The sequence below is a fragment of the Meriones unguiculatus genome, chromosome 8, assembly GCF_030254825.1.
Source record: "Meriones unguiculatus strain TT.TT164.6M chromosome 8, Bangor_MerUng_6.1, whole genome shotgun sequence".
Taxonomy (NCBI): Eukaryota; Metazoa; Chordata; class Mammalia; order Rodentia; family Muridae; genus Meriones; species Meriones unguiculatus.
In genome coordinates this window covers 85750300-85764922 of record NC_083356.1, presented here as the reverse complement: position 1 = coordinate 85764922, position 14623 = coordinate 85750300, and the positions used below count along the sequence as shown (strand labels likewise).

The 14623-nt window shown below is 36.0% G+C and overlaps 1 protein-coding gene across 13 annotated transcripts in view; it reads left to right on the top strand.

Annotated features, from left to right (window-relative positions):
- Gtdc1 (glycosyltransferase like domain containing 1) overlaps nt 1-14623 on the top strand; it is a 409253-nt gene that overhangs the window by 86869 nt on the left and 307761 nt on the right. For 9 of the 13 annotated variants that reach the window (XR_009593840.1, XR_009593839.1, XM_060390113.1 and 6 more), the window contains one exon: nt 25-73. The exons of the other annotated variants lie outside the window; for them this stretch is intronic. Coding sequence is in view for 2 of the 9 variants with exons in the window: in XM_060390110.1 (XP_060246093.1) it covers nt 25-73 (49 nt within the window). In the remaining 7 variants the exon portion in view is untranslated. The remainder of the gene's footprint in view (nt 1-24; nt 74-14623) is intronic. 13 annotated transcript variants of the gene reach the window in all.

Here is a 14623-nt window from a genome sequence, read left to right as displayed (position 1 = left end):
AATTATGCCTTTGTGATCTTGCAGGTACCTTTGTATTAAGCCAGATTGGATATCAGAACATCTGCATCATCAGGTGGGCAAATGACTATGTTGGATCTGTCTTCCTAGAAGGGCATGGCATAGCCATTGCTGTCCTGAAGTCAGAACAGCTGTGATATGCCACAGGAGACCCTACCAAGACTTTGTGTTGGGCGGAGGAAAGGAGTGGAGGCAACACCATGAGTGGCGCACAGCAGGCACAGGTGCCTCACAAACAGGTCATATGTGGAGGGGTGCATGAGTGTCTCATGAAGTAGTTCAGGACAGTGATTAGCAGTTGTTATTGCTGGTGGTGTGGTAGTGAACTTTTCTTGAGTTACCCTTGGTCTGCCCATAGATTCTCCACGTTGCTATTCAGTAGTTACTGGTGTATCTGGCTGTAGATTCTTTCTTTGTATTGCTGCAAGTGACCTCAACCTGTCCTCTAATGAGTACCCCAGTTAGACTCACTGGTTCACCCAGCTGGAATTTGGTGGACTCATTACTTTGTTTTGATCTTGGTGCCCTCTTTGGGGTAAAAAGAGGTTTGTTTTCTCTATTTAAACAAATCTCATACAATCCAGTCTTTTTGCAGTATGTAGCATTCCCTGTCATGTACTCTTTACCATCACATGGCTAGTAGGATGATCAATATTTCTAAAGAGAAGTAACCTCCATTTTATTAGACTGTTCCTTCCCTCATCTCCCCTCCATCTCCCACTTCAGCCCCAACCCCCAATAGGGTTTCTCTTTGAAGCCCTGCCTATTCTGAAACTTCCTATATAGACCAGGCTGGCCTCAAACTCACAGACATCCATCTACCTCTGCCTCCTGAGTTTAAAGGACTGTTCCATCATACCCTAGTATTTCTCTGCTTCTTGAGGTCATGCTTCTTTATTTTTATTTTATCTCTTTGTGATTTCATATATTCACATATCTGAAATAGATGAAAAATTCTCACTCTTTTTGTGTATATACTTTGGAGAGTTCTGGACAACTCTCATTTATTGATTGTCAGCCAAATTATATACATTTAACTTCTTCAATCTTTCTTTGAAATTGAGTTAGCTTGACTGCTTTTTCCAGGAAACTGCTCCCCTCAACCCCTGTTTTATCAATACCATGAATGAACAGACAAAAACAGCATATTCCCAGTTTTTTTTTCTGTACCTTTTATTCTTTTAGCCTTTTGTTTTTGACATATTCCTAGTTGAATTCAAGCCAGTCAGATACCATTATTAGGACCATGTTGGCAGTAAATGAATGCCTGGCCTGCAATTGTCAATGTCTCACACAGTAATAGCACCAGCAGTATGTGCTAGAGGAATGAAAGGAAAATGTAAAAGAAGGAGGAACAAATTAATACATTCTTTAATAACACGACAGACTTACCCATGCCACCCGAAATAAACCATTATACCAAAGCCCTTTAACGTAGCTGTCATACTACAGTTTCGTGTCTGGGTGCTAATGTGAGTTGTGAGAAGCATGCCTATTGTTTGAAGTTTGGCCATGTTCTCACTTGGTTTCTTCTCCATGTTTTTATTCTCTCTCCACCTTTCTATACAACTTATCAGGTCTTGCTGTCAGATCCTGTGGTCATGAACAAAACTGGGCAGGGGATCATTTTGTTGGAAATTACATAGGCTCAGGTGGTAAATGTTCCATGACTCCATATGTGACATTTGAGGCAACTGCTTTTAGTTCTTGCTATTTCTGTGACAGCCAATGGTCTTTGTTTAACAGCTGATCCAATGGAGATATGCAGGCGGAAGCAGCTATAAGACCCTTGGTACTATTTATCAACACTGTGTTAGTTATACAACTTTCCCTGCCCTGACTGGCAGGGAGAAGCATACTGCTTCTAGATGATGCTGAGCTTAGTGTAAAGTATGCCAGCATGGGATCTGGGCTTGTCACAGCTCATTCTTTCTTTTCAATTGGTGTGTAGAAAATGGACCTCCATTTCTACTTATCTTGTACATTAGAGAGAGAAAGGTCATACTCTAGGAGATAATGGCTTATTGGTGTTTTTAGTCACCAATTCAGATAGTAATATTTAGTTGAAGGTTGAAACAGTGCATACTTGGCCTTCTCATTTTCATTAGCTTTGCTGCTAGTACAGATTTGAATAGGATAGCAGAGAAGGTTTTCCTGTTTGTGTCTGTAACAGCTTTCTAGATGATTTGTGGTTTAATTCTTGAAGCATATTTTAAAAATATTTTTTTACCTTTCTCCTTGTTAAGGCATAAAATATTCAGATTCTAATATAACATTTTCCCCAGATTATTTATTTCTGGAGAGATCAAGGTTAGCGTAGCAACTGAAACAATTCATTCAGTGTAGTTACCTAAAAATGTTAATACCTGTTTTCTGTGTTTCACAGTCTACTTCATATGATCAGATTTTAAGTATGACTGTGATTACTAATAATGTGTTTCTTGGTTCATATTTATTAAACATAGTTAAATATCTTGGAATCCTTGTAAAGCTGAAAATGTTAGTTTCTCAGATGACTTCTAAACTGTACTCATCTTTGAATTCATTAGGCAGCTGCTGATGCATTCTTCAGTGTACCTCTTGTTTCTTAGGTCTTTTCAGTGACTAGCAAAGAAAAACAAAATTAACTAGACTTTAAGGGACAAAACCAAATCCTGAAACAAAAAAATCAGAAGCACAAGAACCAACCTGTGCCACATTACTTTGTTCTTTATGTGGGTAAAATTGACACAGTGTACTGTGTCAACTGAGGGACTCTAGTAAGAAATAGCAAGCAGCTTGGCACTGATAGAGGCTTGTAGCCTGAACATTTTGTGGTTTTTGTGAGGCAGAGGGCTTACCCTCACAAGCGCACCAAAGAAAGGAACGCAATCTTGATCTCTCCTACTTACACTGTTGTTTCTTTTCTTGTGGACTACCACTGTCACAAGTGTGCATGTGTGAACTGGAAGTGCCCTTTGTGCAATTTCCACATTAAGCACATGGCATTGTTTCTTAGAGAAACTATTGAATTTGTCTTTGTTATTTTTTGTGGAGATTATGTTTACAGTTGAGTTTGTAGTACATTTGTGCAAGTTTTGCATGTGCTGCACAACTGATGCAAGTTTGTATCTGCAACTGCTTCCTTATATCTGGGGAACTTGTGTTGTTCACTTGTGTCTCTTAAAATCCTTGGGTCTCCTTTTCTGATCCCTGTCCTTTGGGGATCAGAGTGTGATCTATATGTCTCATTTAGGGCTGCATACTCCAGTGGCTTCTATTCTTTGTATGCTGATCAGTTGAGGTTCTTGTTAATTGCCATTATTACAGTTACTGCAAGGAGTAGTATCTCTGCTGAGGGCTGGGACATGCTTTGATAGTCATTTTCATGCTATGTTCATTTAGCAGAATAATATTTATTAAGTTCTCTCCTAGACCTGTCTAGCCACAGGTTCTTGTTCCTTTTAACAGTGCCATGCTTGGGTTCTGTTTCATTGAGTGGGCAATAAGATGACTCGTTTTGACCAAAAATCTGCAGCTGTTTTCTATTTCTCTCTAGAATTCAGAATCAGTTCATAAGTTCTTGAGAGGTGTTATTTTTAAAATATTTGTTAAGTTCATATAGAAATGAATTTCCATGAAATTAAAGGATGTATGTTAATTTCTTTTCCAATCACAATGCAAGACAAAACAGAACTGCTTTAAAACATTTTCCAATTCTCATGTAATTATGAGTGGCATACTATTAGAAGTGTGAAAATATGGTGTTATGAGTATTGAAATGGAGATGATTTGAGCGGGACTTTTGACTTTGAGGAAGAATTTTGTGAAATTTTGTAGAATTTCCTCAAAATATGATTTTTTAATGACAAATCATGTTCTTTCAAGTTATATTGTAAATATTAGTGTTTTATAGTCGATATAAGTATAAAGAAAATATGTTTTTGGAGATGAGATTGATATTATGTTGGCCAATTTTTATGTAAAATGTTATTTACTTTGGGAGGAAAAATAATGTAACAGTGTAACATATGTGGCTGAAAAAAGGTAAATGGTGATTTGTGCTAGAGTAATTAATAAGAAGCATTTTTTAAAATTCTGTGTGTATATGAAGCTACATCTACTATGGATTCATTAAGATGATTATGATATCTAGCAGTGTTTTTTTGTTTGTTTGTTTTGTTTTTAACCTGAGATGTATTTTCATTTAGGAAGTAAATTCAAAATTCATTGCAAGGGTTTGGGTAAACAGGTAGATTAGAATTATCCATTAAATAAACTCACCTGTTATTTTTCCTCATCCAAGACAGGTTCAGCAACACATTGCCTCATTACTTTATCAAAACAAGCATTCAAATTTCGTTTATGTTTAGTGCTTATATACTACTTATTATAATTATCCTTCTCTCAGTGTTTTCTCTTAAGAATACTTTTTTTTTTTCTGTAGGCAGTACTGAAAAAAAATCTGGGTGAGTGGCCTGTCAGGTTTCATGGACTGAATATTTAGGTTAACTTTAAGTTTCTGATTATGGCAATACCAGAAGGGACACCACTGAATTTTATTTACTTTGTTCTTGTTTAAGTGCAGTATAGTTTTGTCTTCAATTCCTAGCGCCAAGGTTTGATGATATTAAAATTGGCATATTTGATAGTTGTATATATTAAGTACTATTTATTAACTTTAAAGAGTTTTCTTTAAATCCCAGTTTTTCCTGTGGTAAGACTTATTATTAATTTAGAAAATACATACATAGATGCATAGGAGAAATATTACATGTTTAGAAATTTAAAACAACTTTTGTTAAGTGTTATTGAAGTATAAAATTCTATATTTTGTTTAATTCAAAGAATTTAGTAGGAACTATTTTAGTTTGCTATGATGTGGTTTTCAAAATTTGTGTTATAACTTATTATTTGTGGAAACATGGACATTTTGTTAGATAACACAAAATGAGATAAATATTGCTTTTTAATTCTGATTTTTATTATTCCATGTACCAAATGCTTAATTATTAGTGATTTATTTAATTTGACAATCAATATAGCTTCAAATACAATTCCTTGAGTAGATGGTTGAATGTGTTGTTTGATGTTAAGTAAAGTAGTAAATCATGATTTCTAAATTATGTGTTTTCAGGACATGAATAGTCTTTCTGTAGGCACACAGAGTCTAGGTCAGTGTCACATTCAGTAGAAAATACTTTACAATAGGATGTTTTTAGATTCTCATTTCTCTAATCTTTGATATATTTGAATTTCTCCTGTGCCTAATATTGTAGAATACTTTCATAAGTATTTCATATTTTCTGTGACATCTGCCATTTTTTTGTCTCTAGTATCATCTGAGTTCCCCCTTTTTAGAATTACATTGCATACTTTGAACTGCTGCTAGTATGTGTAAGATAAGGTGACATTTTGGTTTTTGAGTAACTCTTATTTTTAGTATCAGAACTTTTTTTTAAAATTCTTGTCCTAAATTTTCTCACATTTCCTATTAAAACAATCTTACCAATACTAAACAAAGAAATTCTGGGGTTTGGCTATAACAGCAATTGAAATGCATCAAAAAGTGGTATCTACAATACAGTTTTATTAATGAATGATCTACATTGGTTCCAGCTGTGTCCATGTGATTAGGCCTTCACCAGGCAACAGTGGGTATTTCCCTATTGCTTTTATTTGATTTCCAAGAATGTGTCATCTGTTACATCAGCTCTTGCCAATGTGCCTCTGTAAAAGTGTGGGGCCTTTTCCCTTCTAAATTTCTGAAGCATAAGTTGAATACCCACACATACCCTGCTGAAATACTGCTTCTTTTGAATAGTGGTCTAGATTTGTGTGCCTGGATTGGGTGTTGCATCCCACATCTCAGAGTACAAATTAAACCAGATGCTTATTACATTTTATCAGCAAAATTCCCAAAGTGTAATTGCATGGTAAAACTAAAGATACAGTATTTTTGCTTTTATATTTCCATCTTATTTTTTTTTAAGTGGTATAATGTGTTATAGAGGTGGACAGGCTTGCAGATTGAAATGGGGCTTGTCCAGATTGTTCCTTTCCATGAACCATATGGTATAGTTCTAAAAGCCTTTTGTATGCTGTCTGTTCAGTTTATTGTAAACTCAGTGTTTAGTGCACACACACACACACACACGCAAAACCAACAAAAAAAGATAACAAAATAAAAGTAGGTCTGAGAGGAGCAATTGTATATCATGTAAGGACTCTAGAATTATTTGTTTTAAAAGAAAAAAAAAACAGTTGATGAAATTGAAGTTGCGATGATCTTTTAAACATAGGTGAATGCTATTCACTGATTATTCTTTTGAGAGATGGATATTTCTAGATAGTCTTTGAATACCTGTTTTAAAGAATAGCACTTAGGTTATCTTACTAAGATCGTGATTTTTTTTTTCCTGTTCTTGGGTCTCGGGAAACGGTTGTTGCTTCCGTCTGTCTTACAGAAGAAGCCTGGTCCTATACACAGTGCATAGAACAAGTGTTTGAGTGTGTCCATCCCAGTGAGAATGACTAGCTGAAGGACCTTCAGTAATTCAGCCATTAGCCAGACTTAAAACATGCCCTTTTCCTTCCTCTTTCAACTTACTGTGTTTCTATAATTTTATTTTAGAGAAATGCAGTAAGATATTGCTTATTCCATATGCTGATTCTTTACAAATTGGAGTAAGCACATTCCCCAGACTCCCCTTTCCTTCCGTAAAAGTAAGCTACAGTTAGAGAACATTAGATATTACCCACTGCTTTTTGGCTCTGAAGATGTGAAGTTGAAATTTTACCAAATTGGGGGAAAAGAAAAGAGAGCCTGTGAAGAATGTGATTTTTTTACTCTATCATTACTCTCAACCACTGAAAGCATAACTAGGAGGAACTCAAATGCTTTTTAAATGTGTAATTTTCCTTTGAATGGCCACAGTGAAATATATTTGAATAAAAAAAGGCAGAAAAAGTTTATTTCCTATATGGGGTTGTTGGTAATTTAAATTAACAAATCTTTTAAGTACTCTACCATAAAATATTTCGATAAAAGTACTTATTTAATATTTATTTAAGAGCAATATATGTTTGAGTATTTACACAAATGGAGATTATTAATTAAGAGTACTTTAAAACATAGACAAGCCATTACAATAATATATCTTTAGTGGGAAGTGATATACAAAATTTTTGTTGAGTTTTTTTTTGGGGGGTTGGTTATTTTTGAAGCAGGAAAAATTTAATATGTGTATATTTGAATCATTTTAAAATACTGATATATTAGTATACACTATTCTGAACATGCATTCTAGAATGTCCATGGAATTGATAAACAGTTTATATTTCAAAATGCTTGGTTTCTTCTATTTGTCTCCTCATTCTCCTTCCTCCTCCCCCTTTTATTCTTATTGTCACCTATTATTTATGTGTGTGTTACGTACATGAATAACCTATTCCATACTTTAAAATGCTTCTGTAAATTTTGGGAATTGAAGGTTTCAATTAAGAAAAGAAAGAAAATCTCTCTCTCTCTCTCTCTCTGTGTGTGTGTGTGTGTGTGTAGTTATTCACCTCTTACACCCCCTCCCCCTCGCAGTTTAGACAAACTTTCTCTTTGTAGCCCAGGCTCTCCTAGACCTCGCTCTGTAGACCAGGCTTGTACCCAAAGATCCACCTGCTCTTGCTATCTAAGAAAAAAAAAATCTTGTAATGACTGTAAAACATACAGGCTCCAGATAGGAATTTGACATTAAAGTATTCCGGATGACTGAAAAGTTTATGAATATAAATTTTGAAATATTTTTATTTCTTATATTCAAGGGAGGACTAGATCATTCCTAAATCAGGTCAAAAAGAGCTATGGACAGTCAAACTTTAATTTCACCTCTTACTGTTGAGTTTTGAGAAAGCCCTCTGGTTTCAGCAGAAAACAATCTTACTAACAACTTACGTATTTTAGTAAGTGTTTTATATTCTCATATTATATGAAACCTCAAGGCTTTAGTACATAAGCCACTGATATAATGAGGAATCCATTAACCACTTCTTTTTGCATGAGCCCTAGTTGTGAATTTTGTTTTTATTTCACGCAAACTGCTACCACTGAAAATTGTGTTAACTTCCAAACAGGAAGAATAATAAAAGGAATGTTAGAAAGCTTCTCACTTGAGCAGTCTCCTTTTATTTAGAAAGATGTGCTTGTCTTTCTAAATCATAGAGATTTGCCAATGTGACACGAAGCCACTTCATGTAACTTTCTTAAATATGCTAAAAATAGTATTTTTTAGTCTTTGTTTTGGAGGATCATAAGCATGACGAAAATGAATGAGTTTTGAATGAGCTTTGCTAACGCTATCTAATATATCTGTTGTGCCCATTCAGTCCCTTTGAATAGTTAGTTGCTTGAGTCTTTGAACTTAATGGGTAAGTGGTTTATGTAGATACTTCCTTTTGGTTTCATCTTGAATACCTAGAGTTGGTATTTTAATGTGATATTTCTGTGTTTGAGGAAAAAATTAGAATTTAGTAATTTGGTGTTAACACTAATAATAACTGTTTGAATGGTTAAGTAGCACATACAATGTGTAATATTATAGCTATCAATAACTCATCAACTATATCTAGTGCTTTTACTTTGTGATGTTCTATAACTTACTGAAAATATCATTAACTTAATTTTAATCATTATTTTTAATAAAATGTTTACTATTTGTGACAATTCCACACATGTAAACACTTGTGTCTTGGTCATATTCTCTTTCAGCTCCTCCCTCCTCCCCCAGTTTGCCCTTAGCCCATCCCTCTTCCCTGTTCATACCTTTTCTTTTTTCATTTTCTTTTCTTTTCTTTTCTTTTTTTTTTTTTTTTTTTTTTTTTTTGTAATCCACTGAGTCCAGTCAGTGCTGCATGATGGAATGTTGGCTGATCTTGCTGACTTGATCTTGTATAGTTTTTGTGCAGGTACCTGTAGCTAGCAGTAGTTCATGCTTGTTCACAAAATGGCATCTCTCAGAACCCTCTTTAATTATCTAGCTATTACATACTGTCTGCTATGTTCTCCAAGCCTGGGGTAAGGGCTGATACAGTTACTCCATTTAGGGCTGAATAATCAGTAGTTACTCATTTTCAGCATGGTGATTGCAGAAAGCAGCTTCTCTGAATAAGGTTGGAGGCAACATAAATTTACGTGTCTAAACATAAATACTAAGAAGGCAGTTTGACAGTGGCCATTTAGCAATACAAGAGTAAGAAAGTTCCTCCCTAGAGCCTATGACTACTGTTACAGAACCAAGCCCGAGTTCCCTCCTGTTCAGCACGTCTTATATCTAGTACAAAAATGGTTGCTTTATCACTATAACTTTTGTGTTACTATTGCTCCAATGGGCATATCTTGTTTGTCAGGTTGCTATTGTAGCATGCTGTGTTTGCTACTAAATTATGCACTGATGGCTTTTCTATTTCAGTGGTTTGTATAACCTCTGGCACTATGAAAGCAGACAGCACAGAGTAAGTTTCAGGTCAGATCCAGCTTGATTTCTTGCTTTCAGGTTGATGTTTTGCAACCACAGTGTATTGTGTTTTCAGTAGTAGAGTCTTGCCATCCCATTGTGGTGCACAAGAAAGAGAATATGGAGTCCCTTTGTTGTATCTCTAGAAGTGGTATAGCTTGACAATACGTTTTGTTTTGTTTGTTTTGTTTTGTGTTTTTTAATTAGCTACACCCATGCTTTAGGCATATATGATTAGAATAGTAATCTCTTCTTGATGGGCTTTTCCTGTATTCAGAATGAAGTGACCACCTGTACTTTTCTCATTAGTTTTGATTTGATTAGTTCCTCTCTGCCGACCTCCAGGTCTTAGAACAGTGATACCTGCTTTTTTTTCTAGGTCCTTGTCTGAAATAGCTTTTTTCCATCATTTCACTCTAAGGCAATGTCTGACTTTTGTGGTGAGATAAATTTCTTGGAGGCAACAAAAGAATGACTTCTGCTTTTTGATGTAGTTTTCTATTCAGTTTTCTTAGATTAGGGAATTGAGACTGTTGACATTCAGAGTTACTATTGAAAACTGTCTATTGCCTTATCACCATAACTTTTGTGCTACTAAACTTTTTTGCCATTTTGCTGATTTTATAGTGTTTGTTGTTGTTTTCTCTTCCTCTCTTGTTAGGTGTTATTCTATTGTGACATATTCTTTAATATGGTCTCATAGATGAATTTGTTTCTCTGTCTGAAGGATTCCTTCAAGTAACTTCTGTAGTGCTAGCTTAAGGAAATAACTTTCTTTAGTGTATTTTTATCATAGGAAATTTTTGTTTTTCTTTCAAGTATGACGGATAACTGCTCTGGATTAGCCATTGTTGTTTTTCTGAACTTAAAACACATCACTTTAGGTCCTTCTTTCTTTCAGAGTTTCAGTGGAATAATCTGCTGTTACTCTGACTGGCCTGTCTTTGTAGTTGACTTCCTGTTTCTCTTGCTGCTTTCTTATACTTTCTTTTTTTTTTCTGTATATTAAAGAAATGCTCAACATCCTTAGCCTTCAGAGAGATGCAAATCAAAACGACCCTGAGATTTCACCTTACACCCATCAGAATGGCTGAGATCAAAAACTCAAGTGACAACACATGCTGGAGAGGTTGTGGAGAAAGGGGAACCCTCCTCCACTGCTGATGGGAATGCAAACTTGTACATCCACTTTGGAAATCAATGTGGTGCTTTCTCAGACAATTAGTAATACTGCTACCAAAAGATCCAGCTGTACCACTCCTAGGCATATATCCAAAAGATGCTCAAGTACACAAGGCATTTGCTCAGCCATGGTGGTAGCAGCTTTATTCATAATAGGCAGAACCTGGAAACAACCCAGAAGTCCCTCAATAGAGGAATGGATACAGAAGTTGGGGTCAGCAATTAAAAACAAGGAAATCATGAAATTTGCAGACAAATGGTGAGATCTAGAAAAGATCATCCTGAGTGTGGTATCCCAGGAGCAGAAAGACACACATGGTATATACTCACTTATAAGTGGGTACTGGCCCTATAAGATAGGATAAACATACTAAAATCTATACAACTACAGAAGATAAACAAGAAAGAGGATCCAGAGTAAGATGATTAATCTTCACTTAGAAAGACAAAGGGGATCGACACTGGAAGTAGGAGAAAACAAGTAACAGGACAGGAGCCTACCTCAGAGAGCCTCTGAAAGACTCTACCTAGCAGCGTATCAAAGCAGATGCTGAGACTCATAACCAAACTTTCGGCAGAGTGCAGGAAATCATATGAAAGAAGGGGGAGTTAGTAAGATCTGGAGAGGACAGGAACTCCATAAGGACCAAATATATCTGGGCCCAGGGGTCTTTTCTGAGACTGTTTCTCTAACAAGGACCATGTGTGGATATAACCTAGAACCTCTTCCCAGATGCAGCCCATCACAGCTCAGTCTCCAAGTGGGTGCCCTAGTTAGGGGAACAGGGACTGTCTCAGACATGAACTCAATGGCTGGCTCTTTGACCTCCCCCCCAAACCCCAAGGGAGGAACAGCCTTACTAGGCCACAGAGGAGGACATTGTAGCCAGTCCTGAAGAGAGCTGATAAGCCAGGATCAGATGGAAGGGGAGGAGGACATCCTCCATCAGTGGATTTAGAGAGGGGCAGGAAGGAGATGAGGGAGGCAAGGTGGGATTGGGAGGGAATGAGGGAGGGGGCTACGCTGGGATACAAAGTAAATAAACTGTAATTAATATAAAAATAATAAAAATTTAATTTAAAAAATATAGTGTTACAAATAGATAAGGTCTTTTCTGATCTTATCTGATTGGTGTCCTAAATGCCTCCTGTATCTGAATTGGCAATTCTTTTTATGAGAAATTTTGTTATGATTGTTTTGATTGTTATTATTTATTTGACAAAATCTGTACTATGTAGTCTAGGCTGACCTGAAACTTATTTTAAAGTAGTTTGTTTATTTTTGTTTTAACCATTTCTTTCCTTTTCATTCACGGTGAGAAGTTTGTAGCTTCTGTATTAGGGTTGTCTAGAGGAAAAATCTGTATTAGGATTATCTAGAGGAACAATTTATAGGATGAATCTCTTTCTACAGATATAGAAAAGCCATTAGAATGGCTCACAGGCTGTTGCTCAGCTAATCCAACAATGTGTTCCTACATATAGAAGGGCCAAGAATCTAATAGTTGTTCAGAAGGGCTGGAGGACCCAGCTGGTCTTCAGTAGACATCGGAATCAGGAAGAAGCAGACTCGAATGCCAGTGAAGGAATGATCTTGACAGTGAAAGCAATCAGGCAAGGAGAAAAAGCTTCCTTCTATTATGTCCTTTATATAGGTTGTCAGCAGAAGGTGTTGCCCAAATTAATGGTGGATCTTCCCACCTCAAAGATCTGGATTATAAGTGGGTCTTGCTACTTCAAATGATTTAATTAAGAAAAAAAATCTCTCACAAGTCTGCCCAGCCACTTCGATTTTAGTTAATTCCAGATGTAGTCAGCTTGAAAACCAAGAATAGCTATCACAGATACCTTGAATACAAGAACAATTTTTGTGTGGATACAAATTATCTCAAAGCAGTGATGTATTCGGTTTTTAGAATTGAAAATTTCTATCTGAGCAGTTTATAATTCCTCAAAGTAATGGAAACCTCTTCAGCACTCAAAAGCAGTTCTTGGAGAAGTTTCCTGCATAGTCACAATTTAAAGAAGATAATTCCTGCAGTTGAACTTAGAATTGGGTATTACTAGTTATGTTTGATCCTTAAACTGATACTTTAGTCATAATTTAGGAAGTAATATTTTATATTGCATGTAAAAATTTTAACCCCTTGTCACTATTTTTATTTCTTTGTTAGTTTGAAAAATTGACTGAGTTTTACACATGAGTATTATGGCTTTTGATTAAATCTCTTCCTCATCATGCCTCTAACTTTTTCATACCCAATTGTCAGTTTTTCTTCTAAATTTTATGTTTTTCTTTTTAAACCCACCAGGTCTATTTAACATTTCTAGTATTTGCATGACTATGGGGCATGCAGTGGAGCCCAGGCATTTTATTAAAGAATTCTGTTCAAAGAAAACTAATGCTCCATTTCCCCCACATATATTAGCTGTCATAAGCCCTTGCAGTGTGGGGAAGAGTTATAAGTCCCTCCTCCATCCATGCTCAGATTTGGTCTGGGCTGATCTTGTGCATGCAGTCACAGGTACCATGAGCTCATGTGGTCAATATACATGGCATGATGGAAAACCAGCAATGGCTGTCATGGCTAGCTAGCTCTTACAGTCCTTCTGTCTCCTTTTCCATGAAGATCTTTGAGCCTTGAAGGTAGGGAGGGTGACAGAAATGTCTTATTTAGTGCTAAACACCAAAAAAGAATAAGAGACTCCAAAGTCTCATAATCTTTGTAGTTTTACACATTTTGAGTTTTTGTGTTAATCAGTAGCACCCACAGAAAGAAATTTCTTTGATGAAGGTTGAGACTGTGCTGATTTATGACTATGAGGATAAGATATAGTTTAATACTATGTCTCTATATTTGAATAATAGTAGAAAGGCCTATTATCTATACAACTACAAATTCTTGGCCTAGTTACCAGTTGATTGAGTTCCATCCTGTGGAGCAGCTCTTAAATCTAATGAGGAAGTAGGTGGAGAGTCTCCAAACTTTTGAGGCACTGTTGCACAGAGTTTCTTTTGCTATCCTGGTTAATTTTTTAGGTTTCAAGGTTCACTGGTGTGTAACACTTGATAACTTTTTACCTCTAGGAGTGTAAATAGCACACTTTGGCCCTTTGAAAACCAACCAGCAGGGATGAAGCTTCTGTGTCAGATCCAGTTTGATTTCTGTCTCTTATGACTCAAAGATATGGTGTCTTTAGCAATATGATTTTACCATCAAGTTCTAGGGGGTAACCAAGAATGATAGCGACAGGTTTTTATTTTGTTGTTGTCATCGTTGTTGTTGGGGTCTGTGTGACCCCACTGACCAACAGCTTGAAGAAGGTAATCTACAGCTGGTGGGCTTTGTGGTCCATACCTATGATTCCTGGGAGAGACATTATCCCTCAGATAAGTCAAGCACAATTAAATTCCTTTCTATATGTATACATGTATATTACACAGCGTCTACAGTAATAGTTTTCTATATGGCTTTTTCAAAGGTCTTTAGTGTTAGTTATTCCTCCCTGTTTCAAACCCCACCCTTCAATCCCTTACCGTATGTAACCCTCTTTGCCCCATTATTTTTCCTAACTCATTTGTATTCTTTTTTTCTTTTTTTTTAAAGATTTATTTATTTATTATGTATAAATGTTGTGCATGCCAGAAGAGGAAACCAGTTTCATTATAGATGGTTGTGAGCCACGATGTGGTTGCTGAGAATTGAACTCAGGACCTTTGGGAAGAGCAGCCAGTGCTCTTAACCTCTGTGCCATCTTTACAGCCCCCATTTGTGTTCTTTTATTCCCACTTCTTTGAAACTTCCTCTACCTACATTTCCTTTTTAGTTTCATGAGTTCTAAATTCCTCCAGTTTAAGCACACATATTTAACAATTCAAAGCTAGTATCCACATAGGAGTGGGAACATGCAGTGTTTGTGTTTCTTGTTCCTAGTTA